Source organism: Crotalus tigris, unplaced genomic scaffold, assembly GCF_016545835.1.
Source record: "Crotalus tigris isolate CLP2741 ecotype Arizona unplaced genomic scaffold, ASM1654583v1 scf7180000019298.7629538967:1458412, whole genome shotgun sequence".
In the NCBI taxonomy this organism is placed as follows: Eukaryota; Metazoa; Chordata; class Lepidosauria; order Squamata; family Viperidae; genus Crotalus; species Crotalus tigris.
In genome coordinates, this window is record NW_024097474.1 from 306,841 (window position 1) to 334,020 (window position 27,180).

Consider the following 27,180-nt stretch of genomic DNA (forward strand, 5'->3'; position numbering starts at 1 on the left):
AAGCGGTATATAAGTCTAAGGGCTATGGCCAAACAGGACAATTATTTGGCAGGCTTGCCTCCAGAAATGGTGGGTGAGTAGGCAACCTTGGCTCTTTTATGACTCGTGGACTGGCTCAGGAATTCTGGGAGTTGAAGTCCACGAGTCATAAAAGAGCCAAGGTTGCCTACCCCTGGTATAGGGTCACCTGCTTGTGCAGGGGGCTAGACTAGAAGACCTTCAAGGTCTCTTTCAAATCTGTTACTCTATTAGTCTTTTAAACTGTGAGCCTGTAAACCAGCGGTTCTCAACCTATGGGTCGCGACTCCATTTGGGGTCGATCGACCTCTTTTCGGGGGTCGCCAAAGGCGGCGATCCGCCATTTTGTCCTCTCCGGGGGCGCGCTGTGCCTCCAGGGGGGCGGCACCGCGCACGCGCACCGCGCGTGGGGGCGGCGGCGCACCTCCGGGGGGTGGCGCCGTGCATGCGCGCTGCGCATGGGGGCGGCGGTGCGCATGCCCGCGGCGCGCAGGGGCCCCACCCCCATGCGCGGCGCGCCGCGCATGCGCATAACGTTTGTGTGACGGGGGTCGCCGTCACACAAACGTTGAGAACCGCTGCTGTAAACAAAGACTACTGCAGTGAAACAGGTTCTGGTCCGTGGTCCCCAGCCAGTTTATTCAGTTGCTGTTTAGTTCCTGTCAGCTCTGAGTTTTCTCAAGGATGCACCACATACCGAATGGCAATTGTTTTGATTATGCACAAATAAAAAAGAGTCAAATTATTTCATGTTCTTTTATTTCACCAGTGTTTTAAAAAAATGAGCCACAACTACTAAATTTGACACATTGTAATAAATAACCACTACCTATAAGGAGGTGGGGAAAAACTTTCCGTACAAAAAAAAAACGTTAAAAACCCAACAAACATTGGAAACGTTTACAAGTACCAAAACTGGCCTGTAAAGATGACCGTCTATGAAAATCCTCTACGGTCACCACATGAATTAATAATGGCTTTTCCTAAAGTCAGACAAGAGTTTGACTCGACTGAGAAGATCACAGCCTATTGCTCCCCCCTCCTCTATTCTTCATGGGGTCTGTTATGAGTAAAAATGTACACCAACAAAAATTCTACTGCATATTTGTAAGACGTCCATAAGTGTCTTCCTTTAACGGAACATCACGCCTTGACCTCGTGCCTAATCCAAAGTGGCAAGGCGGCCTTGCTCTAAAGCAGACGCGCAAGACGCAACTTGCTTCGTCGGCAACATGCATTGCCTAATCTAGCACAACTAAGGGAGAAAAGGGTGGGAAGGGGCAAAGGGGCAACTCTACTGCAAGCAAAGCTACGAGCAGCACCGCTGCTCGCCAAGCACTGGGAGAACCATGCTTTTTAAGATGGCAAACACAACCAAGGTGATTCATTCCAAGCAAACACATCACACTATGACACTTATTTCTGAAGACAGACCATTTTTTCTCGCATAGCAATGAATGAAATATGGGCTAAGGAACACGGATGTCGAGGAGGAGTAAGAGCGTTCATTCTTCGTTTCCAACTTCCATCTATGCTCAACCGAGGCTCGTGATGTTGGAGCGGCCTCCTGGTGGTGCCACAATACGGTGTCCAGTCCGGCGAGGATTGTGGTCATCTACTTGAGCCCCTGCAGGAGAGCATTTCAGAAAGCATGAAGTTTAATCCTCGGCAATGCATGAGAATCCTTCCTTTCTGAGCAAAGAGCAACCCAAACTTAACCCTCTCTTAGTGTGGCGTTTGGACTACTGACAAGATCTTCCGCATGGCTTAGATCCGGGCTTCTCAAAATGGGGAGAGATGGTGGGGGTGTCCACCAATTTATTTAACCTGATCAGGCCCGTGCGGGCAGACAGGGAGCACTGTCCAAACACAATGAGATTTGCTCCTCATTTTTCTGTAGCAGACAGATGTTGCCCCAAAAAGGTGAAGAACCATTCTGGTGTATAGATTAAACATCGATGATTTAAAATGACTGTAAAATTTTGCAGTAGTGGCGAATATCTGTAGCCTGGATCTAGGATGAGGGTGAAGGTTCGTTCTCCGAGCTCGTGGTTCGGTTTCCGAACGTTTCGCTACCAAGCTGGGTATCGTCTTCAGCGGAGTTTAGGGGATGGCAGTGTCAGTGTTCTTCTGTTTGTAAGGGCTTTGGGTGTGGGTGTGTCAGGTGTGAATCATCAGAGGCTTGGGATGGGGAGTTTACCTGAGGTCCGAGTGTGAATTATCAGTGGGTAAGACCCTCACTTGACACACCCACACCCCATTTCCCCCCACCCGAGCAGGGCAGTAACCCCATCTTAAATGTCTCAAGTGGGGGCAAACCTTTTCCGCAAGCATTCCGTTTTTCCAAAGATTTCAGAATCACCTGATAAACTGAAATTAGACTGATGGAGGTTTCTGATTGGTGGAGGCTGGTTTTTGGCAGGCGACGTTTTCGTTGAGGGAGCTGGGGTGGCGTATTTTGCAGGAGTTGCTGAAACTTCATAGACCGGCCCGTCGTACATCCCTCGAGAAACACCCTGTAATTCTGCCATCTGCTGAGCACAGAAAGAAAACACATGTATTCATAGGATAGGATAGGATAGGATAGGATAGGATAGGATAGGATAGGATAGGATAGGATAGGATAGGATAGGATAGGAGGGATCTTGGAGGTCTTGTAGTCCAGCCCCCTGCTCAGGCAGGAAACCCTGGCCTATACTATTTCAGACAAATGGTTGTCCAATCTCTTCTCCAGTGTTGGAGCATTCACAACTTCTGGAGGCAGGTTGTTCTTCTGATTAATTGTCCTCACTGTTAGGAAGTTTCTCCTTAGTTCTAGGTTGCTTTTCTCTTTGGTTAATTTCCATCCGCTGCTTCTTGTCCTGCCTTCAGGTGCTTTGGAGAATAGCTTGACTCCCTCTTCTTTGGGGCAGCCCCTGAGATATTGGAAGGCTGCTATCACGTCCCCCCCCTCGTCCTCCTTTTCATTAAACTAGACATACCCAATTCCTGCAACCATTCTTCATATGTTTTGACAACTGACTCACATTTATGATGGTTGCAGTGTCCCAGGGTCATGGGGGTTCCCTTTTGTGACTTTCTGACAAGCAAAATCCCTGGGGAAAGTCAGATTCACTTAACAGCCATATTACTAATTTAACCACCGTGGTGATTCGCTTAACAAACGTGGCAAGAAAAGTCGTATAATGGGGCAAAGCTCACTTAAAAATGTCTCACTTAACAACGTAAAGTTTTGGCCTGAACTGTGATGGTAAATTACAGACTACCTGTAATTCATGAAAGCAAGTTGTGTACTACAGTGTAATGTTGGAAGACTACAAGGAAGCCAGTAGACATACCTTATTCCTCGTTTTGATCCGTTGATAAAGATACTCGGGAAAGGCGTTTCGTGGGAGGAAAGACCCCGTGCCCTTTCTGGCGGACAGGTTCCCATCCTCGAACACAATCTTCCCTCGGCTAATAACTATGTGCGGAGCCCCACGGCATTCCATCCCTTCAAAAATGTTATATTCAACAGCCTAAACAATGGCAACAATATATTGTTATTAATGAATATATATAGGCCTGCTTTGTGATGCATTAATGCAGTTCGAGAAATAGGAACACACGGACGGATGCGAGACTATTAGAAGTAATACGGCCAACTGGGGCAGGTAGACCAGTAGATAGATAGATAAATAGATAGATAGATAGATAGATAGATAGATAGATAGATAGATAGATAGATAGATAGATAGATAGAGAGATAGAGAGATAGAGAGATAGAGAGATAGATAGATAGAGACAGAGATATAAAGATATAGAGATAGATGATATAGATATAGATATGTTTTAAGTGTGTTTTTTTATGGTGCACCCGGTCGGCCCAAATATGGGAAGAAGAAATCTTTTTGCCTGTATCAACCCCAATCTAGGGGTATCCAGAGGCAGCAGTCATACTGCGACAATCATTTTTGTGTTAAATTTGGATTGCTAACAAAGAGTTAAAGGGAAGCGGGTATAGCTATTTCAAGCTTCTTAGCTCTCAGGAGCTTCCCTTTAACTCTTTGTTAGCAATCCAGATTTAACACATACACACATACACACACAGAGAGAGACAGATAGATATAGAGATATAGAGATAAAGATAGATATAGATATGGAGATAGATAGATAGATAGATAGATATAATAGATATAATAGATATAATAGATAGATATAGATAGATGATAGATAGATATAGATAGATAGATAAATAGAGATAGATAGAGATAGAGATAGAGAGATAGATAGATAGATAGATAGATATAACACATAGAGATAGATAGATAGATATAATAGATATAATAGATAGATAGAGATAGAGATAGATAAATATAGATAGATAGAGATATATATATAGAGAGAGAGAGAGAGAAAGAGAGAGAGAGATAGTGCATATTTTAATCACTGTATTTCACTTCCTTTCTAACCATGTAACAAGGATGTGTAAACAAAATCACAGATCTTTGACTGGAAGGAACAAAACAATCCTTTGTAAGTGAAATAAACCTTTCTTAATATTCCACTTCCTTAATTCTTCTTGAAATTTTTACTGGGGAAAAAGAATTAAGATTTCATCAAGAGTCAAAATTTTAAGAGCTGGAGCTTTTGAAAAGCATCCAATTTTACATCATCATTCATTGAGAGGTTCCGTCTTACCGATTTATGACTTTTTGCTGTGATTGTCTTCTCCTTGTCGGGATCCCAAATAACAAGGTCAGCATCAGAACCAGCCTGAATCCTGCCCTTTCGCGGGTACAGATTGAAGATTTTGGCAGCGTTGGTGCTAGTAATGGCAACAAACTGGTTCTCATCCATTTTACCTGTAGACTAATCAGAATTTAAAGACAGTGCTATAGTAGTAGTAGTAGTAGTAGTAGTAGTAATAATAATAGTAAAGTTGGAATGGACCCTGGAGGTCATCTAGTCCAACCCCCTGCTCAGGCAGGAAACCCTATACCACTTTGGACAAATGGTTGTCCAATCTCTTCTTAAAAACTTTCAGTGTTGGAGTATTCACCACCTCTGGAGGCAGGTTGTTCCACTGGTTAATTGTTCTACGATCAGGAAGTTTCTCCTTAGTTCTAGGTTGCTTCTCTCCTTAATGAGTTTCCATCCGTTGCTTCTGGTCCTGCCTTCAGGCGCTTTGGAGAAGAGCTTGACTCCCTCCTCTTTGGGGCAGCCCCTGAGATATTAGAAGACTGCTATCCTGTCCCCCCTCGTCCTTCTCTTCCTTAAACTAGACCTACCCAATTCCAGCAACCGTTCCTCATATGTTTTAGCCTCCAGTCCCCTGATCCTCTTTGTTGCTCTTCTCTGCACTCTGTCTAGAGTCTCAACATCGTGGTGACCAAAACTGGATGCAGTATTCCAAGTGTGGCCTTACCAAGGCCTTGTAAAGCGGCATTAACCCTTCATAGTAACAGACATAGATGTGTTTTTGTGCAGATAAGATGGTGTAATTAATCTTTTCCTATATATTCCACTTACCACACATTTATTCCAGACCACCGTCATCCTTTCTTCAATTCCATTAACCCCTTCTGGGATGAGGGCGAAGTTTTCCTTGCCCACAGCCTTTTGTGCTGTGCTGTAAGTACAGTGGCTGCTCCCGGTCACTTGCAGGTCCCCACTGAAAGAAAAGAGATACACATAAAATCGGTGTGTGGACAGTCAGGATCCATGGAGGGGCCACGTTCAATATTCAATATTCAATATTCGTTTCTCACAATTGAAGCTGCAACATTATTGTGATCTATACAGGCGGTCCTCGTCTTACGATCACACTTCAGCCCCAAATTTATGCTGTTAAGTGAGAAATGAGTCCTGACCCATTTTACGACTTTTCTGGCCACAATTGTTAAGTGAATCACTGCAGTGTCGTCAAAAATGTGAGCCAACTGGCAAGCATCCGAGTTTTGATCATGTGACGATGCTGCAACGGTCGTAAGGGTGAAAGAAACGGTCATCAGGCACCTTTTTCAGTGCTGTTGTAACCTTGAACGGTCACTAAATGAACTGTTGTAAGTCGAGGCCTAGCTGTACTCTTTGACCATCATTACTGCTTTTTTTTTTAAACTGTTTCTGGTTTTTATATTTCACTTCAGTGAGCACTTAACTCACCAGAAAGTTCTTTGAGAAGGAAAGTTATAAAGTCATAGAATTCAGCTGCCAAAAAGGCCAACACAGTCCTGGACTACATTAAGAAGGGATAGACTCAAGATCACGTGAAGTGTTAATACCACTGTACAAGGCCTTAGTAAGGCCACACTTGGAATCCTGCATCCAGTTTTGGTCACCACAATGTATAAAAGATGCTGAGACTCTGGAAAGAGTACAGAGAAGAGCAACAAAGATGATTAGGGGACTGGAGGCTAAAACATATAAGGAAAGGCTGCTGGAATTCGGAATGTCCAGTTTAATGAAGAGAAGGACGAGGGGGGACTGGATAGCAGTGTTCCAATATCTCAGGGGCTGCCCCAAAGAAGAGGGAGCCAAGCTATGCTCCAAAGTGCCTGAAGGCAGGACAAGAAGCAACGGGTGGAAACTCATCAAGGAGAGAAGCAACCTAGAACTAAGGAGAAACTTCCTGATAGTTAGAACAATTAACCAATGGAACTACCTGCCTCCAGAAGTTGTGAATGCTCCAACACTGGGAGTTTTTAAGAAGAGACTGGACAGCCATTTGTCCGAAATGGTATAGGGTTCCTCGCTGAGAAGGGGGTTGAACTAGATGACCTCCAGGGTACCTTCCAACTTTATTATCATTATTACAGAAGGGCCATTTAAGCCACGGAGTCCAATTTTTCCACTCAGTTAAGAATCTAAATGGAATCAATTCAGACAGAAGCTCTGCAGCCACTCAAGAGCCACCCTTGACTTACTTCTGACGTACTTACTTAAAATAATTTTCAAATATCCAGCCCATCTAAAAATAAACAAGGAGCAGCGATACATAGAAGAAATACGATCAAAAGCGCCATCCTTATTCATTAAAATTAACTACTAAAATGTAGAATTATAGAGCCTCTGGCAAATCTGGAGAAGGGAGAGATTGAGGACCAACAGCTGACATTTCTTACCAAGCTAAAAGTGAGGTCAAGTGGTCAGGGGTGGTAGGATCCAGACTCAGGGGTGGCGAGGTCACAAATGCAGCAGCCTTAGCCCAATTCTTGTTCCAATAATGGGTCCCATCAGTCCCCAGACTGGCCGTGATTGGTTCCCCCAATACCAGAGCACCTGGAGTGGAGAAAAAAACAAAACAGTCCTAGTTAGGTCCCTGCCTTTCTTTCTCATGATCTTAAAAATCTGGATAGGAAGGTCAAAGGAATGAGGGTGTGCTACAGCCATAATCCTTCTAGCAGCGCTCTTGGCTCAGATGACAGCAATTTCTTGCCCCTTTCCTACTTTGTAACAAGACAGCTCACACTTCTAACCCAATTCTTCTAATCTAGTCTAGTCTAGTCCAGTCTAGTCTAATCTAATCTAGTCTAATCTAATCTAATCTAATCTAATCCAGTCTAGTCTAGTCTAATCCAGTCTAATCTAGTCTAGTCTAATCTAATCTAATCCAGTCTAGTCTAGTCTAATCCAGTCTAGTCTAGTCTAATCCAATCTAATCTAATCTAATCTAATCTAGTCTAGTTTAGCCTAGCCTAGCCTAGCCTAGTCTAATCTAATCTAATCTAATCCAGTCTAGTCTAGTCTAGTCTAGCCTAGCCTAGTCTAATCTAATCTAACCCAGTCTAATCTATCTAGTCTAATCTGGTCTAGTCTAGTCTAGTCTAATCTAATCTAATGCAGTCTAGTCTAGTCTAATTAGTCTAATCTAATCTAATCCAGTCTAGTCTAGTCTAGTCTAATCTGGTCTAGTCTAGTCTAGTCTAATCTAATGTAATCTAGAGACTAGTCTAAAGAAAAGAAGAAATAGGAGAGACATGATAGCAGTGTTCCAGTATCTCAGGGGCTGCCACAAGGCAGAGGGAGCCAGGTTGTTCACCAGAGCACCAGAGGGAAGGACGAGAAACAATGGTTGGAAACTGATCAAGAAGAGAACCAACCTGGAATTAAGGAGAAACTTCCTGACAGGGAGGACAATCAGCCAGTGGAACAGCTTTGCCTTCAGAAATCGTGGGTGCTCCATCACTGGAGATTTTTAAGAAGAGACTGGACATTCACCTGTCTGAGATGGTATAGGTTCTCCTGCTTGAGCAGGGGACTGGACTAGAAGACCTCCAAGGTCCCTTCCAGCTCTATTCTGTTCTATTCTGTTCTCTTCTCTTCTCTTCTACTCTGTTCTACTCTACTCTACTCTACTCTATTCTATTCTGGTATTAAAAACACCGGCTGTAATCCCATTGGTTTTCATGCTTAGTAATTAAATCCACAATATAGTTTTCTAATTTTACGAATATCGGTAGCTCGGTTGTAGGATCCATTCTTCGAGCTTGTGGGTTGGTTTCCAAACATTTCGTTGCCAGGCTACGTAACATCTTCAGCGGAGTTTAGGGGTTGTCGATGTCAGTGTTCTTCTGCTCGTAAGAGCTTCATGTGGTTAACAGGTGTGCTAATGGGGAGGTCACATCAGGTTTGGGTCAGGTGATGGATCTAGTGATGGATCTTATGATGGTTCAGGTGTAGGTCATGTCAGGTGAGGGTCTTGTGAGGGGTCTTGGGATGGGAGGTCATGTCAGGGGATGGTCTTGTGATGGATCTAGTGACGAGTCTCATGACTGGTCAGATGTGGGTCGTGTCAAGTGAGGGTCTTTTGATGGGTCTTGTGATGGGTCAGGTGTGGGTCATGCCAGGTGACAGTCTTGTGATGGGGAGGTCACTTCAGTGAGGGTCATTGGGAGAAGTGCTGGTTCGGGGGATTGCGCGGGATCGTTGAGGTCGGTACCATCTCTGGTTGGCTATGCGGTTGATTTGGATTCTGAGGGGTTCGTAGGCTGATTGTAGATTGATACGCCTGTTGAGTTGCTTGTGGAGTGCCAGGCTTTGATAAAATTTTCTAATTCCTGTCATGTTATTTTAAACTGAGACCATGTGTGTGAAAGAGAACTATATGCATTCGTGAAGAAAACCTGAACCCCCGTACCTTTCTTCCTAGCCAGCGAGATTACATCAGCAGCACTCTTACTCATAACTTTAGTGATATAGACCGGACAGTTGATCCGAGTAGCTATAGTGATAGCCCGGAATATGGCTTCTGCTTCCAGCTGAACGATAAAAACAAAGGAAGTCCAAGCGTCATTACCATCCAGAACGTTCACATTAATTATTTTTGTTTATTTGTTAAATTTCTATGGTTGCCCATCTCGGTCAAAGACTTAACAGAGTCTTTCTCTCCAGATCTATTAACAAGTCCTTTTTGCTACTGCCAAGGCTTTGATTTTCAATGTCTGACACTCACATTTTAATGACCTTCCCTGTAGTTTTTCACAGAATAACTGCTTCCGGGATGAGAAGCGAAACGTCTCCAAAGAAAAACAAGGAAGTCCAGTTGCCTCTTGAAAAGGGCACCTTTGGGACAACCAGGACCTCAATGACTGAGAATCTCCCTAGAATCTAAACTTCTTTTTACATCTCAAGGGATTCTGGAAGAAATGCAGGAACATTCACCTCCTCAGGACGGCTCAGAGCATGTCCTTCTGGCCCTGTGATTCCCATCTCCAGCACCCGCTTTTGCTCCTGAAACAGAAGAGGCCACGGTCATTCCTGGGGAGGGGCAGGGGCTGAGATCCCCAAACCACAGGAAGCAGGTGGAGGCTTCCTGGAGAGATCAGGATGTGTTGTTTTCATTTATGAATGAATGTTTCTCACCTGAGCTATCAAATCCCCATTTTCTGCGTGCACCATGATAACCGCTCCGAGACTTTTCAGAAATGTAAATGCTTCGTAGAGCTGTGTGCAATTGAAAGAGAGAAGGAGGAGGAGGAGAAGAAGAAGGAGGAGAGGAGGAAGAAGGAGGAGGAGGAGAGGAAGGAGGAGAAGAGAAGAAGAGAAGAAGAGGAAGGAGAAGAAGAAGAAGAAGAAGAAGAAGAAGAAGAAGAAGAAGAAGAAGAAGAAGAAGAAGAAGAAGAAGAAGAAGAAGAAGAAGAAGAAGAAGAAGAGTGGTTTTTACATGTTTTCTGTTCTCTCAGCTTAAGATAACATCAGATCCAAAAAAGGCAAACTTCATGATGTATATTCATTATCTCCTCACTGGCAAAATGGATTAAGTTCTTTCTGGGGAGATTTTTTTTTTTAACCTCTGTTCTCGTCTCCCTTCCTGGCCAATAGAAGCTTCAAGTAAAAAAAATCAGTCACACAAACCATCTAGAAAGGGATGTTTTCTAGGGATCCAGCCTAGAAGACTCAATTCTATATCCTTCATCCTGCACATTTCTAACCCTCCCAACTGACCCCCCCCCTTGATGACCTGTTGATGGACACGTTTAAAGACACACGTTGTGTGGCCCAGACTGGATGAACTCTCAAGATGTCCAGATATCAAGGTTATCAAGACATAATATACAACATATTGTTGTTTTCATCTTTAAAGTCCTGCATGACACAGACCAGATTATCTGCAGGATCGCCTCTGTCAAGAATGCAGTATTGCAGGCAAACTCTACTGACTGTCAGCAGTTCAATTCTGACAGCTCATGATTCACTCAGCCTTCCATCTTTCCGAGGTTGATAAAATGAGGACCCAGATTGTTGGGGGCAAGAGGCTGACTCTGTAAACTGCTTAGAGAGGGCTGTAAAGCACTACGAAATGGTATATAAGTCTAAATGCCATTGCTGTTGCTAATCTATCACCAGAGGAGAATAATCTTAACAATATGAGATTTTCATTAAATTTTGCCTTAGGATATTAGTTGAGGATCTGGCAATTTGGCTCAGTTGAAAGACAATCATTCTGAAAATAGCAGTCCAAGCATTGGATAACGTCTATATTCTCAATTAAAATTGCCCTAATCCTGCAACAGAATCATAAAGAGAGCAGAATCCTATTTCAGAATAAAATGGGGGCCCAACTCAACTCACGAACCAAAAGAGAAGAGGCAGCTGAACGAAAAATAAAACACGGTTGGCAAATGCTATCCACTTCATCCTAGTTAAAAATCAGACCGACATGAGATTTCAAATCTCGTAAGAAAAAAAAAAATACATACTTGGGAATCGGTCATTTGGTAGAGATCTTTATAGCCCATGTAGACTTGGAAAGAATTGATACCTATTAAGATAAAAAAAATGAATTAATTAATTCATACAATATAAAGGGATTAGGATTACCTGGTACCATAAACACAGAGTTCAACCAATAAAACACAGAGAGACTGTTTTATTTGGGACCAATAAACTATCAATTCACTTCCTACATAACAGAGATAAGCTATTTTTTTAGGTAGCATAGGTTCAAGTGCGCACAATCACAAAATGGCTATATAGAGTGTTAATTCAAGTGTTAATACAATGAAATGTAATGCACAAAACAAAACACACAAACAAAAAACCCAGAATGAACACAATTGTACGTCTCTATACTTTTTCAAACAAGGTGAGTGATCATCTTCTGTCAGACTTGTGTGTTGCATTACAACCTTTGCATGCCTTCAAGACGCAAACCTTTAATTCTGACAACGCAGGCAGCCCCCAACTTACCACCGCAACGGAGTCCAAAATTTTTGTTGCTAAATGAGACATTTGCTAAGTGAATTTTGCTCCCTTTTACGAATGTTCTTATTACAATTGTTCAACAAATCACTGCAGTTGTTAAAGGGAATCTGATTTTCCCATTGACTTTGCTTGTCAGAAAGTAGCAAAGGGGGGATCCCATGCCCCCCGGGACACTACAACAGTCATAAATGTGAGTCAGTTGCTAATCGTCACCACGTGTCTGGAATGTCAGTGTCCTTGTTCTTCTGTTTACAAGGGCTTCAGGTGTGGGTGTGTCAAGTGAGGGTCTTTGATGGGTCTTCTGATGGGTCAAGTGTGACTCATCAGTGAGAAGCTTATGATGAGTCTTGTGGGATCCTCACTTGACACACCCACACCTGAAGCCCTTACAAACAGAAGAACACGGATAGTGACGTCCCCTAAACTCCACTGAAGATGTTATCCAGAAACGTTCGGAAACCAACCCAGAAGCTCAGAGAACGAACCTCCATCCTCATCCTCCAGCCGAGCTACAGATATTCACCACTATTGCAAACAAACCTTTGTTGTGCACCAGATTTTCCAGATCTTCCTGGATCCCATCATACCAGTCGGTGATGTCCACGTGCAGAGAATAATCACAACAGGATTTGCTCTCTGCTGCCTCTTTCCACTTTCCAAACACCGTTAATAAACAGGAGCCGGGCTCCGGAAGGACGTGGTCAACTGCAAAAGACAGAGAGCTCCCGCTCAAATCGCGGATTTGGGCACATTTTGAATTAACGTCAGCCGGGTGAACCATTCGGTTTCCAGAGGCTTGAAAAATTACTCATCAATATTTGAAGATCTTGTGGTGTGACCACCTCGCTGCCGGATTCACAGTTTTGGAAGTTTAGAAAACTCAGAGATAAGGATCGGGGTGATTTGTGGTAAATAAGAAGCTGTGTAGACTTCCGGTCCTGCGCAGCAGTGCAGCAGTCGAGGGGTTCGGGACTTATCCTTGAAGAGGTTTTGCTTCTCGTCCAAGAAGCAAAGTAAAGAAGCTTCTTGGACGAGACGTGAAATGTTTTCAAAGGGAAAAAAACCCCAGAAAGGCCAGTTGCCTTTTGGAAAAGGAAAACTTTGGGGATAACCGTGACCTGGATGATGGACAATCTCCACAGAAATGCCTGTGGAGAGGTTGAACCTCACCTGTTGTGGGTCTGGCTCCGATACTTACTGACGGTGGTGGTGCCTCCAGCCAACGCAGCCTTCGTGCCTTGATAAAAGTCATCAGCTGCTGCTAAGCCCTGAACGGATTTCTGCAGATAAGTGTTGCTGTCGATGCCCCCTGGGAGAATCATAAAGCCGCTTGCCTCGATGGTTTTTGGGCCTCCAGGGACAACCAGATTCTCTCCAATTTGTCTGAGCAGGAAGAAAACAGAGCTACTTACTCTTTTATTGACGGAGGGCTCGAAACATTTCAAATATACATTTCACCTTTAAAGGATTGTCTGCAGCATCGCCGTGCTGGGTTCAGCCCTAAAAAACAAGCACCAAGTGCCTGGATTCCCGAAAGAACTGTGTTTTTCGACTGAAAATATTTGCTACGAAGCACTGAGGCCCTCGGCCTCAAGAATCCAGCTAAGCACTGCTTACATGAAATAAACTAACTATAGATAGTCCTCAAGTTACAACAGTTCATTTGGTGACCATTCAAAGTCTCAACAGCATTGAAAGCAGGGACTTATGACCACTTTTTCACACTTACGACCGTCGCCCCCAAATGTCCGCTGCAAAGTGAGACATTTGTTCAGTGAATTTTGCCCCCATTTTTACAACCTTTCATGCCACCGTTGCTAAGTGAATCACTGCAGGTGTTAAGTTAGTATCCTGGTTGTTAAGTGAATCTGGCTTCCCCCATTGGCTTTGCTTGTTAGAAGGTTGTAAAAGGGGATCACATGACCCCGGAAGACTGTCATTAATATGAGTCAGTTCTCAAGCATGTGAATTTTGATCATGGCCGTGGGGCTGCTATACCGTCCTAAGTGTAAAAAATGGGCATGTCAGTTTTTTCAGTGCCGTTGTAACTTTGAATGGTCACTAAATGAACTGTTGTAAATCGAGGAGTCCCTTACAATCGTTTAACCTCGTCGCTTTCTGATTTTTGTCTCTCCAGGTGTCATCTTTTAAATCCGAAGCTGTTAACCAGAGCAAGTAGGCCAGAAGCTGCATCTTTTTGTATCACAGAACGTGCAAAACAAATTTCAGGGTTTCGACACTAACTTTATAAGTCCGTCTTCCACGTACACATCGGCGTAGAAGGAGTGGTCATCGTTGATAATCCGTCCGTTCTTAATGAATAAACCATCACCCTGAGTGGGGGGAAAAAAACAGAAATGGTAAGGGCAACATTCAAATAATTAAATAATATGGTCCTACTGATAGAAGTAAAGGAAAGGTCTTCAAAAATTTAATATTGAAAGAGAAATTTAAAATTGAATTTGCTGCAGTGGAAATTTTCTGAGTGGAGAAGCAACTACAATGGCTGGGAAACAGGAAAGGAGAGCATAAAGCAGTGATGGCGAACCTTTTAGAGACCGAGTGCCCAAACTGCAACCCAAAACCCACTTATGCATCATCGGGTGCCGGGTCGGCATGACCCATTAGGTGGGCGTGGCCCACTGGGTGGGCGTGGCTGCAGTGGTAACGGCAGACTGGGTGGGACTAAAAAGTTCAATCAATCAATTCCAACTTTGCAAGATCTTTTTTTCCCCGCGAGAAGTTGAAATTGACTGATTGATTGAACCTTTTTTTAGGCGGTGGAGGCCTAAAGCGAAAAGGTTTTATAAAACCCAGCTGAAGGTCTAGGACTGGGTGACGGTGCGTGTGCCCACAGAAAGGGCTCTGAGTGCTTCCTCTGGCACCCGTGCCATAGGTTCGCCACCACTGGCATAAAGGAAGGATGTAAGAGAAACACATAGGCAAAACTGTTATCTGGGTCTTCAGAATGGGAAAAGGAGCTGTAAGAGAAGATAACTAGCAAAATAGGAAAGAAGCTATTTTTCTAAGAAAAATAGGGGGGGCAGAACTCAGGCAACTGAGCCTGTGCAATTAGTTGATTAATATTAACTGACACACCTTGCATAAATTATCTCTTAATTTTAATGCACATGTGATGTATGATTTAGCATGTAGCAGGAAATATATAGGAGATAATCGGAAAGAGTGTAACCTCATAGTACCTCAGCGAAAGGGGAAAGAGGAGGGATGTGGCGGCCGGGATGGGGCTGTATAAAGAAGGGAATATTTTGGGTTGAAACTTTGGAGAGAACCAAGCTTTTGATAGCTTCTCTCCCCGCTTATAGCAATAAACGAAACAAAAGGCCTTCACTATGTCTTGGCTGGTTATTGGTCAGGCGAGCTCGCCTCTGGTCACGAAGGAAAGTGGCCAGGAGCCCATAACACTACAGCAGAACTTCAGTATCTCAAAGAAGCGATGACTTCCTGCCTGTCCTTGAAGCCCTTTGAGAAGTCTTCTCCCGGGACAGACCTGCATTCCTGGGTTTACAGAATTGTGAAGCAGAAGTTCTCCTTCCAAACAAACCACGTATTAGATATGGCTCCCGAAGTGAAACCCTTCCGTTTGTTTCTGAATTGGAGGAAGACGCAGGAGCTGTAATAACTGCAGAGCTTGACGCTCTAGGACAGTGGTTCTCAACCTGTGGGTCGGGACCCCATTTGGGGTCAAACGACCAATTCACGGGGGTCACCAAACAACGCAGTCCGCCATTTTTTCCCCTTTTCCTTAGCTGTGCTACTCCCTTTTATTCTATTGGCTTTTGAAAGCCAATAGAATAGACTCTCTTGAATAGAGTCTAATTCTATTGGCTTTCAAAAGCCAATAGGAATGGTCCAGGCTGTCTCTGCCCTGCTGAGCCCGCCAAAAGTCCCATTCTGCAAACGGTGCTGCACCAGTTGAGTAGTCCTCGACTTACGACCAGTCGAGTAGTCCTCGACTTACGACCGGTTGGGGGTCACGGCATTAAAAAGGTTGAGAACCACTGCTCTAGGACAAGGGTGTCCAACTTTGGCAACTTGTGAGCTTCCATTCTCAGAATTCCCCAGCCAGCATGGCTGGCAGGCTGGGGAATTCTGGGAGTTGAAGTCCACAGATCTTAAAGTTCCTAAGGTTGGACACCCTTGCTGTAGGATAGGGATGGCCCTTTTTATGACTTGTGGACTTCAATTCTCAAAATTCCCGAGACGGCATAGGAACTTGGCCCTCTTATGACTTGTGGACTACAACTCCCAGAATTCCTGAGCCAGCAGGGAAACTTGGCCTTTTATGACTTGTGGACTACAACTCCCAGGATTTCTGACTCAGGAATTCTGGGAGTTGAAGTCCACAAGTCATAAAAGGGCTGTGGTTCCCTACACCCACCCACCCCCCATTCTAAAATTCTAGAAAAATCTAAACTGGGCTGTGAGCTGATTCAAACTAGGCTATGAATCAGAGAAGACTAGGGGCTAGCGCAGTGGTGGCGAACCTATGGCACGGGTGCCAGAGGCGACACTCAGAGCCCTCTCTGTGGGCAAGCGCGCAATCCCCCCAGTCCTAGGCCTTCAGCTGAGTTTTATAAAACCTTTTCGCTTTAGGCCTCCGCCGCCATGTGCAAAAAAAAAAAAAAGGTTCAATCAATTTCAACTTCTCACGGGAAAAAAGATCTTGCAAAGTTGGAACTGACTGATTGAACTTTTTAGTCCCACCCAGTCTGCCGTTACTACCACAGCCACGCCCATCCAATGGGCCACACCCAGCCAATGGGCCACACCCACCCGGCACTCGACGATGCACAAGTGGGTTTTGGGTTGCAGTTTGGGCACTCAGTCTCTAAAAGGTTCGCCATCACTGGGCTAGCAGCTTCATCAGGCAAAAAGGACAAAGGCTTGCATGAAAGTTCAGCCCTGACTAAACAACTCACAATAATAACAACCTGTTTATTCCCTCTCCTCCTCCTCCTCCTCCAACGCTCCGCCTGGTTCTTTGTGTAAAAAGAATCCCTGACCGTTCTGATTATCTTCTGTCATCTGTCAGTCTTGCAATAAATTCTGACCAAGTACCCCTGGGCTGCAGGCTCCAAAGCGAAGAATGGCCTGAATTCGAAGTGGCCTCAGGGAATCCATGTGGTTCTTTCGTGTGCAGCCAGGCAGGAACTCGGTTTGACCCAAATAACGCTTTCAGGATGCAGCTGAAGTAGGCCTACCCATTAACCATCAGGGTTTGGTTTGCGTGCCTCCAAGTCATTGCTGACCGCCTGGATGAGCAGTCCCTGCCATTTTTCTAGGTGAGATTTTGCAAGTGGTTTGCCATTGCTGCTTCTTCCTGGGCTGGGAGACAGTGGCTGGCCCAAGATTACCCAGTTTGGCTTGATGACTAAGGCAGGACTAGAACTTGAGTCGCTCGGTTTGAGGAATTCTGGGAGTTGAAGTCCACCACTCATAAAAGGGCCAAGTTTGAAGACCCCTGTTATAGGGCCAGATGTTGGTCCGTTTGGATTCCAAATTATTATTATTATTATTATGGATCATCACACAGTCAGCCAGATGTTCAGACTGGATTTGGCCTTTTGTCTACCTATTGAGTCCTTACCCAGGACCTGGGATAGGCAGATGTGGATGTTTGATGGTATTACAGATATCGTCGCAGGATGGAAGCAGTTCCTAGTAAGGCGGCCTTTTGCAATTGACTAATGGCGAATTTGTCAATGCCGATGGTGTTCAAGTGGTGCTCCAGTTGTTTGGGGATTATTATTATTATTATGGATCATCGCACAGTCAGCCAGATGTTCAGACTGGATTTGGCCTTTTGTCTACCTATCGAGTCCTTCCCAAGGACCTGGGATAGGCAGATGTGGATGTTTGATGGTATTACAGATCTCATCGCAGGATGGAAGCAGTTCCTAGTAAGGCCGCCTTTTGCAATTGACTAATAGCAAATTTGTCAATGCCAATGGTGTTCAGGTGGTGCTCCAGTTGTTTTGAGATTGCACCCAAGGAGCCTATCACTATTGGTACCACCCTTGCTTGCCTTTGCCACAGTCTTTCTATTTCTATTTGTTGGTCTTTGTATTTTGTTATCATCATTATTATTATTATTAAAATTTATGTGCTGCTCATCTCACCATTTCGTGTGACTGGATGGCCACGTTTTCCCTTCCAAGTCCCTTGCTCAACACTTATTTCTGGGGATGATCTGAACCTTGCATTATTCATAAGAAAAGAAGCCATGGCTTGCTCAGATCTCGATCTGCTTTTTTCCAGATTGCATCTAGTGGCTGACGATCCCATAGCTGTTGAAACCAGCCATTACACACACAAACACACACACTATAAAATCACCCCTGGCTCCCTCTTTTCAAGAGCCCTCCTCAACCACCACCCAGTCTTCTACCCAAGCTCTTCGCTCAGCAAAATCTTGGCTCTCTGCAAAAAAAAAAAAAAAAAAAAAAGGCGAAATCCTCTTTTTTTTTTTTCCCCTAGCCCTCCTCCGATCAAGGCCCCGTAAGCAAGACTCTTCAAAGCGGAATAAAATACAATTAAATTTAAAAATGAAAACGAAAACAAGGGCCCGGGCAGAGGTGCAAAGAAGGCCGGGCGTTCCCGACTCGGGAAGAAGGCGCGGAGCTCTCGGGGCTCCTGCTTTGCACCGGGGGGGGGGGGGAGGGAGAAAGGCCAGAAGCGCGGACGGAGCCAGCCTTCCCTTTCCCTCCGGTCCTCTCCCCCCCCCCCAGCCCCAGCCGCGCCCGGTTCCCATCCCTTCCCTCGGCAGGCAGGCAGGCAGACAAAGCCGACCCCCGCCCGCCTCCGCCGGAGCCCCCCAGCCCCCCCCCCAGCCCCGCTCACCTGCCGGGGCAGCCCCTCGGGGTCCGGGGCGCGAGCCATGCCGCGGAAGCGGGGGGGTCTGGGCTACGGGGAGTGGGGGGGCGACGAGCGCCCCTTCCCAACGACGGCGCGAGGGGCTGGGCGGGCGGGGGGACTGGCGAGGGGCGGCGCCGCCCCCGCCCTGCGCAGCCCAGGAAGCGGAAAAGGCCGCCCCCCCTCTTTCTAGGAGCCCACCGGCCGGTCTGCGGCCCCCCCTCCCCACGTCGGCCCCCTTGCCTTCCTTGTAAGCCCCCCCCCCGCCTTGCACCTGCCGCGACGCTGCCTCTGGCAGAGGGAAGCCCCCTCCCCGTCCCCCCAATGACGCCCTCCCCCCTCCAGCCCACACCGGCGCGGTCTCCGGTCGGTCTGCGCCCCCCCTCCCCACGTCGGCTCCCGCGCCTTCCTCCTACGCCCCCCCCCCCGCCTTGCACCTGCGGCGGCACTGCCTCTTGCACCCCCCCCCCGTCCCTCTGGGGCTTGCCCAGTGATGCCTTCCCCCCCTCCCCAATACCGCCTGTCTATCTGTTTGTCTGTCTGTCTAGCTATCTATATCATCTATCTATCTACTATCATTTCATTTATATCTATCTATATCTCTATATCTCTGTCATCTATCTACTATCATTTCATCTCTCTTCCTCTCCCTCTCTCCCTCTCCCTTTCCCTCCTTCCCTCTCTCTCTCTTCCCCTCACGCTCTCTCTCCTTCTCCCTCTTTCCCACCCTTCCTCTCTCTTTCTCTTTCCCCTCACACTCTCTCTCTCCTTCTCCCTTTCCCTCCCTCCTTCCCTCTCTCTCTCTCTTCCCCTCACGCTCTCTCTCCTTCTCCCTCTTTCCCACCCTTCCTCTCTTTCTCTTTCCCCTCACACTCTCTCTCCTTCTCCCTTTTCCTCCCTCCTTCCCTCTCTCTTTCTCTTTCCCCTCACGCTCTCTCTCTCTCCTTCTCCCTTTCCCTCCCTCCTTCCCTCTCTCTCTCTCTTCCCCTCACGTTCTCTCTCCTTCTCCCTCTTTCCCACCCTTCCTCTCTCTTTCTCTTTCCCCTCACACTCTCTCTCTCTCCTTCTCCCTTTCCCTCCCTCCTTCCCTCTCTCTCTCTCTTCCCCTCACGCTCTCTCTCCTTCTCCCTCTTTCCCACCCTTCCTCTCTCTTTCTCTTTCCCCTCACACTCTCTCTCCTTCTCCCTTTTCCTCCCTCCTTCCCTCTCTCTTTCTCTTTCCCCTCACGCTCTCTCTCTCTCCTTCTCCCTTTCCCTCCCTCCTTCCCTCTCTCTCTCTCTTCCCCTCACGTTCTCTCTCCTTCTCCCTCTTTCCCACCCTTCCTCTCTCTTTCTCTTTCCCCTCACACTCTCTCTCTCTCCTTCTCCCTTTCCCTCCCTCCTTCCCTCTCTCTCTCTCTTCCCCTCACGCTCTCTCTCCTTCTCCCTCTTTCCCACCCTTCCTCTCTCTTTCTCTTTCCCCTCACACTCTCTCTCCTTCTCCCTTTTCCTCCCTCCTTCCCTCTCTCTTTCTCTTTCCCCTCACTCTCTCTCTCTCTCCTTCTCCCTTTCCCTCCCTCCTTCCCTCTCTCTCTCTCTTCCCCTCACGTTCTCTCTCCTTCTCCCTCTTTCCCACCCTTCCTCTCTCTTTCTCTTTCCCCTCACACTCTCTCTCCTTCTCCCTTTCCCTCCCTCCCTTCCTCTCTCTCTCTCTCTTTCCCTTCACGCTCTCTCTCTCTCCTTCTCCCTCTTTCCCTCCCTTCCCCTCTCCCTCTCTTTCTCCCTCTCTCCTTATCCCTCTCCCTCTCCTACTCTTTCCCTCCCTCCCTCTCTCTCCCTCTCCCTCTCCTGCCCCCCCCTCTCTCTCACACACACACAGAAGGAGCCTCAATCTTGCCACTGCCTCTGTTGCACTCCGCCCAGGGTCTCTTTGAACCCCCCCCACACTCCGGGAGCCCCACCCTGCAGCCTGTCCTGCGGCTGAGGGTCGTGGTGTTGTTGGCCCTTCTGCATTGTGCACAGAGTTGGACAGTTGGGGAGGCCCCCTTAATCTGAACTGCCCAAAGAATTAAAAGCTGGCAATGAGTTGCCTTCCATTACAGAGTCTTCCTGACCTAAGCAATTGCAAACCAAACTCATTCCTAAAATTAAAATAGTTATCACAGTCAAATAAGAAAAGGGAAAAAGCCAGCAGCAGCTCAGGTTGACACATCCTTACGAGCACTGTACAATCTTGTCTCAAGAGTGCAGAGAACGACACCGTGCCCTTTTGCGATGAGATTGATAAAGCCAAGGAGGTCAGCAAATCGCCAAACACTGCAAAGAAGAGTTCCTGCGCAATTTGCTTCCAGTGACTTGCGTGGAAAACCTGCAGTCCTGATTGAGAATGTTAAGCGGGGCTTTTAAACAGTTTTTAAACAGCATTTGTACTTTCAGTCGGAGAGTGACACAACTGTACTTGAAGGGGTGTCTTCAATGAAGGAGAATATTTGTAGCTAGAGGTTGAACTGCTGGGTTGGGTGCTTCCTTGCAGACGTTTCGTTGCCCAATTAGGTAACATCGTCAGTGCTAGAAGGGAATGGGATTTATGGAGAGGAGGAGGAGGAGGGGGAGGGGGAGGAGGAGGGTGACTATGATGCCCTTGGGGCTCTCTGAGCTTAGTGGTTTTCTTGCAGACATTTCATGACCCAACTAGGGAGCATCATCAGAGCTAGCGGTATCTTCAACTAAGTCTGCCGGTCAATGTGTGCTACTGTACATGAAAAAAGCTTAGATCAGACATGTCAAACACAAGGCCCGGGGGCTGGATGCAGCCCGCAAAGTGGTTTCATGTGGCCCACAAAGCCATCCTGGAAACAGTGAGGGAACGGCCCCTGCTGCCTTGGCCCTGGCCCAGGCTGGCCGGGAGCCAACGTACAATTTTGTGGTGGCCATCTATGCTGAAACGCATTCAGTCTTAGCTCCACAAGGCCGTCCGGAAACAGCGAGGAACCGGCCCCTGACGTGTCGGCCTCGCCCGCTGGGTGCATGCTGGGGAGGGGTCACCCTTTGTGAGGAATGAAGAAATGGACCATGCCTTGGCTCTTGCCCCGGTCCCACCCCCTTCTGCCAGAGACACTCAGATCTGTCCCACGCCTGCCCAGGCCCCCACAGGCACCCTTGACACGAATGATGTAGAGCTGGCCACGCCCACCCAGTAGGCCACACCCACTCCATCCACACCCACCCAGTAGGCCACACCCATCCTGGCCACACTCACACCCACCCGAGGGCAACCGCAATGCTGATGTGGCCCTCAATGAAATTGAGTTTGACACCCCTGGCTTAGATCATCACCAGAGACAGGCTGGGCCTGTGTGGTTCAACACCTAGTTAGAACCAGGAGACTTCTCGCCCCGCCTTAGGCCCAAAGCCACCTGGGTGATCTTGGGCCAGTCACTCTTCCCCCAGCCCTAAGAAGGAAGTAATGGCAAACCAGTCCTGGAAAACCTGGCCAAGAAAATGACAAGAACCGATACAGGCAGATGCCCAGAGTCCAGGCTGATTCTAAGGCCCCAGAAGTTTTACTCAGTGAAGCTCAGTGAATGCTCTTTTCTGGCTAATGGGATTCCCGTTTCAGGCTGAACCTTAACCAGGATCTGTCACTGCAGCAGCTGGATTCACACAGCACAAGGAGCCGCGCTCTTAATGTGGAGTGTGAGGTGTCATCTCTAGCTCCCTCTCCTTAGGCTCTCCCTGCTCAGATTTTCTGAAAGAAATAGCCAAGCTAGTCCTTATTCACTGAAATTTGGAACCGCAAGCCTCAATCTTAGGAGGTGTGGGGGGGGGGCTTGCCCATTCTCCACTTCCGGATTCTCCTTTTCCACCCATTCACCCCAAAAGGAAGACACCAGCGAACGCAACCACAGGTCACGCGTGGACGAGAGCAGAAGTCCGGGGCAGAAGAACCGAAGCGCCCCCTGACACCCCCCCCCCAACCACCCCGCAAAGACCAGGGAGATGGCCATCTGGCCAGCTCCGAAGCCCCCTAGGATTACACCAGCTGTGCCTGAGACAGACATGGGGGATGGGGGGGAGGGAGAGGGGGGGAAGCTACTCGGGTCCAGCGGAAGCGGGGGGGGGAATGGAAGGGGAAGATCAGGGCTATGAGGGTCTACCCCTGCCCCCCAGCCCCAGGCCCCCTCCCCAGGCCCCACACCCAGACCGTCCGAGCCACCCCCCCCCCAGGATTACACCAGCTGTGCCTGAGACAGACACGGGGGATGGGGGGGAGGGAGAGGGGGGGAAGCTACTCGGGTCCAGCGGAAGCGGGGGGGGGGAATGGAAGGGGAAGCTCAGGGCTATGAGGGTCTACCCAGGCCCTCCCCCAGGGCCGCCCCCAAGCATCAGGCCCCCTCCCCAGGCCCCACACCCAGACCATCCGAGCCACACTCCCCCCCCCCAGGCTTTACCTTGCCTTCCTCCGGGCCGGGCCAGGGCTGGTCGGCCAGCGGGGGCCGGAGCTCCAGGCAGAGGGCCGGCCGGCGGTCGTTAGCCTCCCCGGCCGGCGAGCTGAAACCGGAGCCGGACACCTCGCTGCAGTCGCCGCCGGCCTCGCCGGCGCGGTCCAGCAGGTCGGAGCGGCTGCCGCTGCGCGGGGTGCGCGCTCCCTTCTGGCCCACGCTGTAGGCCTGGAAGTCGAGCGTCTTGTTCTCGAAGGCGCCCTCCACCGCCGCGAACATCCCGCCGTACTTCTGCCGCGGCGTCTGGGCCGCCGTGCCGGGCCGAGCCAGGTAGACCGGCAGCTCGTCCTCCGCTTCCTCGCCGCTCCGCCCGCCCGGCCGCTGCCGCCCGGCCATCGTCGCCCTCCGCCCGCTCCGGGGACGGGGACCATGCAAATCCGCCCGCCCGCGGGGGGGGGGAGCGGAGGAGCGCAGCCGCGGCGGGGTCTGGGGTCTGGGGGAGGCCGGGGGGGGGGGTTGGACTGGGAGGCTGGCTGCCTGGGGACTGACTGGCTGGCTGTGGTCTGGGGGGCTGGGGGGGGGCTGGCTGGGGGGGGCTGGCTGGGGGGTGAGGGGCTGCCTAGCTGGCTGAGGCCTAGGAGCCCTGGGGGGCTGGCTGGATGGATGGCTGAGGGGGGGCGGGTGAGAGGCTGGGGGGATGGCTGGCTGCCTGGGGGGGGCTGGCTGGATGGATGGCTGAGGGAGGTGGGGGGCTGGGAGGATGGCTGGCTGTGGTCTGGGGGGCTGGCTGGAAGAGTGAGGGGCTGGAAGGCTGGCTGTCTGCCTGGGGGGGGGCTGGGTGGCTGAGGAGGGTGAGGGGCTGGGAGGATGGCTGGCTGTGGTCTGGAGGGCTGGGGGGGCTGGCTGGGAGACTGGAGCTGGGAGGCTGCCTGCCTGGGGGCGGGGGCTGGCTGGCTGGCTGGTTGGGGGGTGAGGGGCTGGGAGGCTAGCTGGCTGTGGTCTGGGGGAGCTGGCTGCCTGGGGAGATAAGGGGCCGGGGGGGGGCTGGCTGGCTACGGGGCCTTTCCGGCCGTCTCCTTCGCCAATGGAGACGCGCTCTGGGCCGAGTCGGGAACCAGCTAGGCCGAAAGAAGGGAAGCCTCTCCGGGCTAGCCGTGCGCTCGGAAGCCGGCTTGACGGCGGCGGCGGCGGGGGGGGGAGGCCTGCCCTCAGGAAGCGGCGACGGCCGGCCTTGGTGGCCGAACGGGGGCCGGCCCTTTGGCGGGCCAAGCGGAAGAGGCGAGTCCCGGCTCTGGAGCTCCGGGCGCGGGCGAGCGGGAGGCCCCTCCGGCTGAAGCGACCGCAGGGCAGCCCATCCGAGCTCGCGCCGCGAGGTCAGGCTGCTGGGGGGGTGGGCGAGGGGCCGGAGGAGGAGGAGGCCGGGGAAGAGCAGGGCCGGAGGCGCCCCCCGCCCCCGGCTTTGACTCCTGGGGCGGGGGAGAGGCGGCGGGGAGGCTGGGAGGCCAGAGGCCGCTGGGAGGGGGGAGGGGGCCGAGGGGAGGGACAATTGGGGCTGGGGGCTCCGGCGCCCCCGCGGCGGAGGAGCTTGGCCCGTCCGGGTGGTCCTGCCCGATCTCCTCCTCCCCCTCCTCCTCCCGCCAGGCAGCCCCTGCTCAGCTCTGCTAGCTTCTTGTCGAGGAAAAGCCGCGTGTCCCCCCCCCCGGCCTTTGGCGCTGCCCGCGGGCCCCGGGGAGCTTCGGTCCCGGCCGCCGCTCGGCTGGGCTTCTCGCTGGGGGAGGCGGCCGGTGTGCCCTGCTCGCCGGCACCCCGATCCGCGCTGGACTGCCCGCGGAGAGCGAGCGGGCGAGTCGGTGCTGCTGCTTCCGCGCTGGGCGCGCTGGCTTCCCGGCCACGCCGCCGCCGCCGCTGAAGGCGGGGAAAAGGGACGCGTGGCTTCTATTGTTTAATCCAGCAGCCCCAGAGCCCTTCGGAGCCGGGTTCAAATCCCGCGGGCCCCAGCGCGAAGGAAGCGGCCCCAGCGCTGGGCGGCCCCGGGCGAGGCCAAAACGGAGCCGCCTGGCTTAGCGCGCGGCTCCGGGCGAAGGGAGCTGTCCTTCAGCACCACGGGCCTGCCGGAGCCTTTCAAGGTGGAGGCGCAAGAAGCGCTGGAGCTCACCTCGGGACGAGACCCTGCCGTGTTGGGGGGGGGGGGAGGTAAGGGGAAAGGGGGTGGTGAGAGTCCGCCTCTGCACTTGCTCGGCCCACGTACAGGCAGCCCTAGCGCTGGACTCAAACCCAGGACGAGAGCAACGTCCCCCACCCTCACCCCCAGGAGAGAAATTATCACTGTCTTGTATCTTATGATTTAGGATGAATGTATTTTTATGATAACTATGATCACGATTTATCACTTATAGCTTGTGTGTACACGGAGAGCTTATGAACCATGTACACTTGGCCAATGAAGTATTCTGCTCTACTCTACTCTATTCTTCATTTATTCTATTCTATTCCATTCCATTCTATTCTATTCTATTCTATTCTATTCTATTCTATTCTATTCTATTCTATTCTATTCTATTCTATTCATCATGATTTATCACTTGTTGCCTGTATGTACACTGAGATCTTATGCACCGGAGACAAATTCCTTGTGAGTCCAATCACACTTGGCCAATAAAGAATTCTATTCTATTCTGTTCTGTTCTATTCTGTTCTATTCTATTCTATTCCATTCCATTCCATTCTATTCATCATGATTTATCACTTGTTGCCTGTATGTACACTGAGATCTTATGCACCGGAGACAAATTCCTTGTGTGTCCAATCACACTTGGCCAATAAAGAATTCCATTCCATTCCATTCTATTCTATTCTAATTCTAATTCTATTCTGAACCTGACCCCGAATCAAACACCCCAAAAATCAGTGCTGATGCCTTTGTAGAAAGCCAATGGCAAATGTGTCTCTGTCAGATGCCCAGAGAAGGATTACCTTTGGGTTCATACCCCATAAAATCCCATGGGGCAGGACCTTAACCTCCACAGGAATTGCTAATAGTGCATTACCTATCTTGAGCCTCAAGCATGGCAGAACGGGGGTCGAAATATTTTATTTTATTTTTAACTGACAAGGAATCTATATAGGAAAGGGTGCATAAAGTTTGGGCTGCAGGCGTATCCCATCCATTACCAAAATGTTTATCAGGACGCAGCAAAGACACCTTTAGATGTTTTCAATGAACCCAACACAAGGGAAATAAAAGGATATGGACAAAAGAATTTTTTCTGCAAAGGTGGCCAACAACCGCAATGCCACATTATCAAGCCGAATGTTGACAAAGAAGCTTATTCCACAATTGCCAGATGTATTTTCAGATCAAAGGGAACAGCCCTAAGCCCTTCGTCCTTCTGTCAATGGGAAAGGAGCCTTTCAATTCCACACTAAGTGCTGTCTCCTGCAACCCATTGGCTTCAATGGGAGCTTGTCCAGTATGAACATCTGGAGGGGGAAAAACACACCCGACACAAAGCCTTCCAGATCAGGCCTGCAGCTCTCCAGTCAGCTCTGCTGTCTCCCAACTTCCTACTTAGCTGCTCAGCCAATCTTTTGTCTTGGGCACATACCTGAGTTCTTGTGTCTGGCCTGCAAAAATGCCATTATTATTTGGGGGGGGGAGGCAAAACTATCATAAAACATCATTACTTAATTGCAGGATACTGCAAATGGTCATAAATGCAGGCTGGTTGCTAAGAGACCGACATGCCGTCAGCTGTGGGCAGACAGAACTTCAGAACCTGGTCATAAGTACCTCTGGGGAGGTCTGTCGTAACTTTGAATGGTTGCTAAGTGGCTTGTCGTAAGCTGAGGACTACCTGTACTTATCCAGTTTAGGGAGAAAAAGAAGTCAGCTCTGAAAACTATGGACAGGAAACTGGCTTTGAAAGGGAAAAAAATAACCCTTGATTTATTTACAGCAAAATCTTTCCTCCCGTGTTTTGTCTCCCAGATTCTCTGTCTTCCCCACCCTTTTTAAAAATCCTATTGTAATAATGCCAGATTTATTTACACTAAAATGCTTCCTCTGCTGGCTGAGTTCCTAACTGTCCTGTCTGCCCGCCCACTCCACCCCCCAGTCCATAGAAAACTGGCCTATCTTTGAAGGTTGTTTCTCCAATATCCCAGGAATACAAAATGTTTGA

At 49.1% G+C, this 27,180-nt stretch overlaps 1 protein-coding gene across 2 annotated transcripts; it reads right to left on the bottom strand.

The window, feature by feature from the left end:
• Positions 1-760: 760 nt before the first annotated feature.
• Positions 761-23,427, bottom strand: LOC120316212 (dihydropyrimidinase-related protein 1-like). Of its 2 annotated transcripts, none has more exons than XM_039361536.1 (14): positions 23,009-23,427; positions 13,948-14,036; positions 12,902-13,086; positions 12,244-12,408; positions 11,199-11,260; positions 9,862-9,942; positions 9,661-9,729; positions 9,137-9,257; positions 7,122-7,278; positions 5,530-5,671; positions 4,699-4,869; positions 3,357-3,536; positions 2,381-2,549; positions 761-1,645 (listed from the first exon to the last, which is right to left on the bottom strand). In XM_039361536.1, the coding sequence occupies exons 1-14, from the start codon at positions 23,393-23,395 to the stop codon at positions 1,554-1,556; spliced, it is 2,070 nt and encodes a 689-aa protein (XP_039217470.1). In that variant the 5' UTR covers positions 23,396-23,427; the 3' UTR covers positions 761-1,553. The 2 variants fall into 2 exon arrangements, with proteins under 2 accessions (XP_039217470.1, XP_039217469.1); XM_039361535.1 differs by having other exon boundaries at positions 2,381-2,552.
• Positions 23,428-27,180: the final 3,753 nt, after the last annotated feature.

Excerpts from the sequence above, each read along its gene's own strand:
- LOC120316212 (XM_039361535.1), bottom strand. The coding sequence starts at position 23,395 with ATGGCCGGGCGGCAGCGGCCGGGCGGGCGGAGCGGCGAGGAAGCGGAG. Across the intron at positions 13,087-13,947 it reads GTGGAAGACGGACTTATAAA|ACAAATTGGAGAGAATCTGG; the intron begins GTTAGTGTCGAA and ends CTTCCTGCTCAG. Across the intron at positions 4,870-5,529 it reads TGGTCTGGAATAAATGTGTG|TCTACAGGTAAAATGGATGA; the intron begins GTAAGTGGAATA and ends AATTCTGATTAG.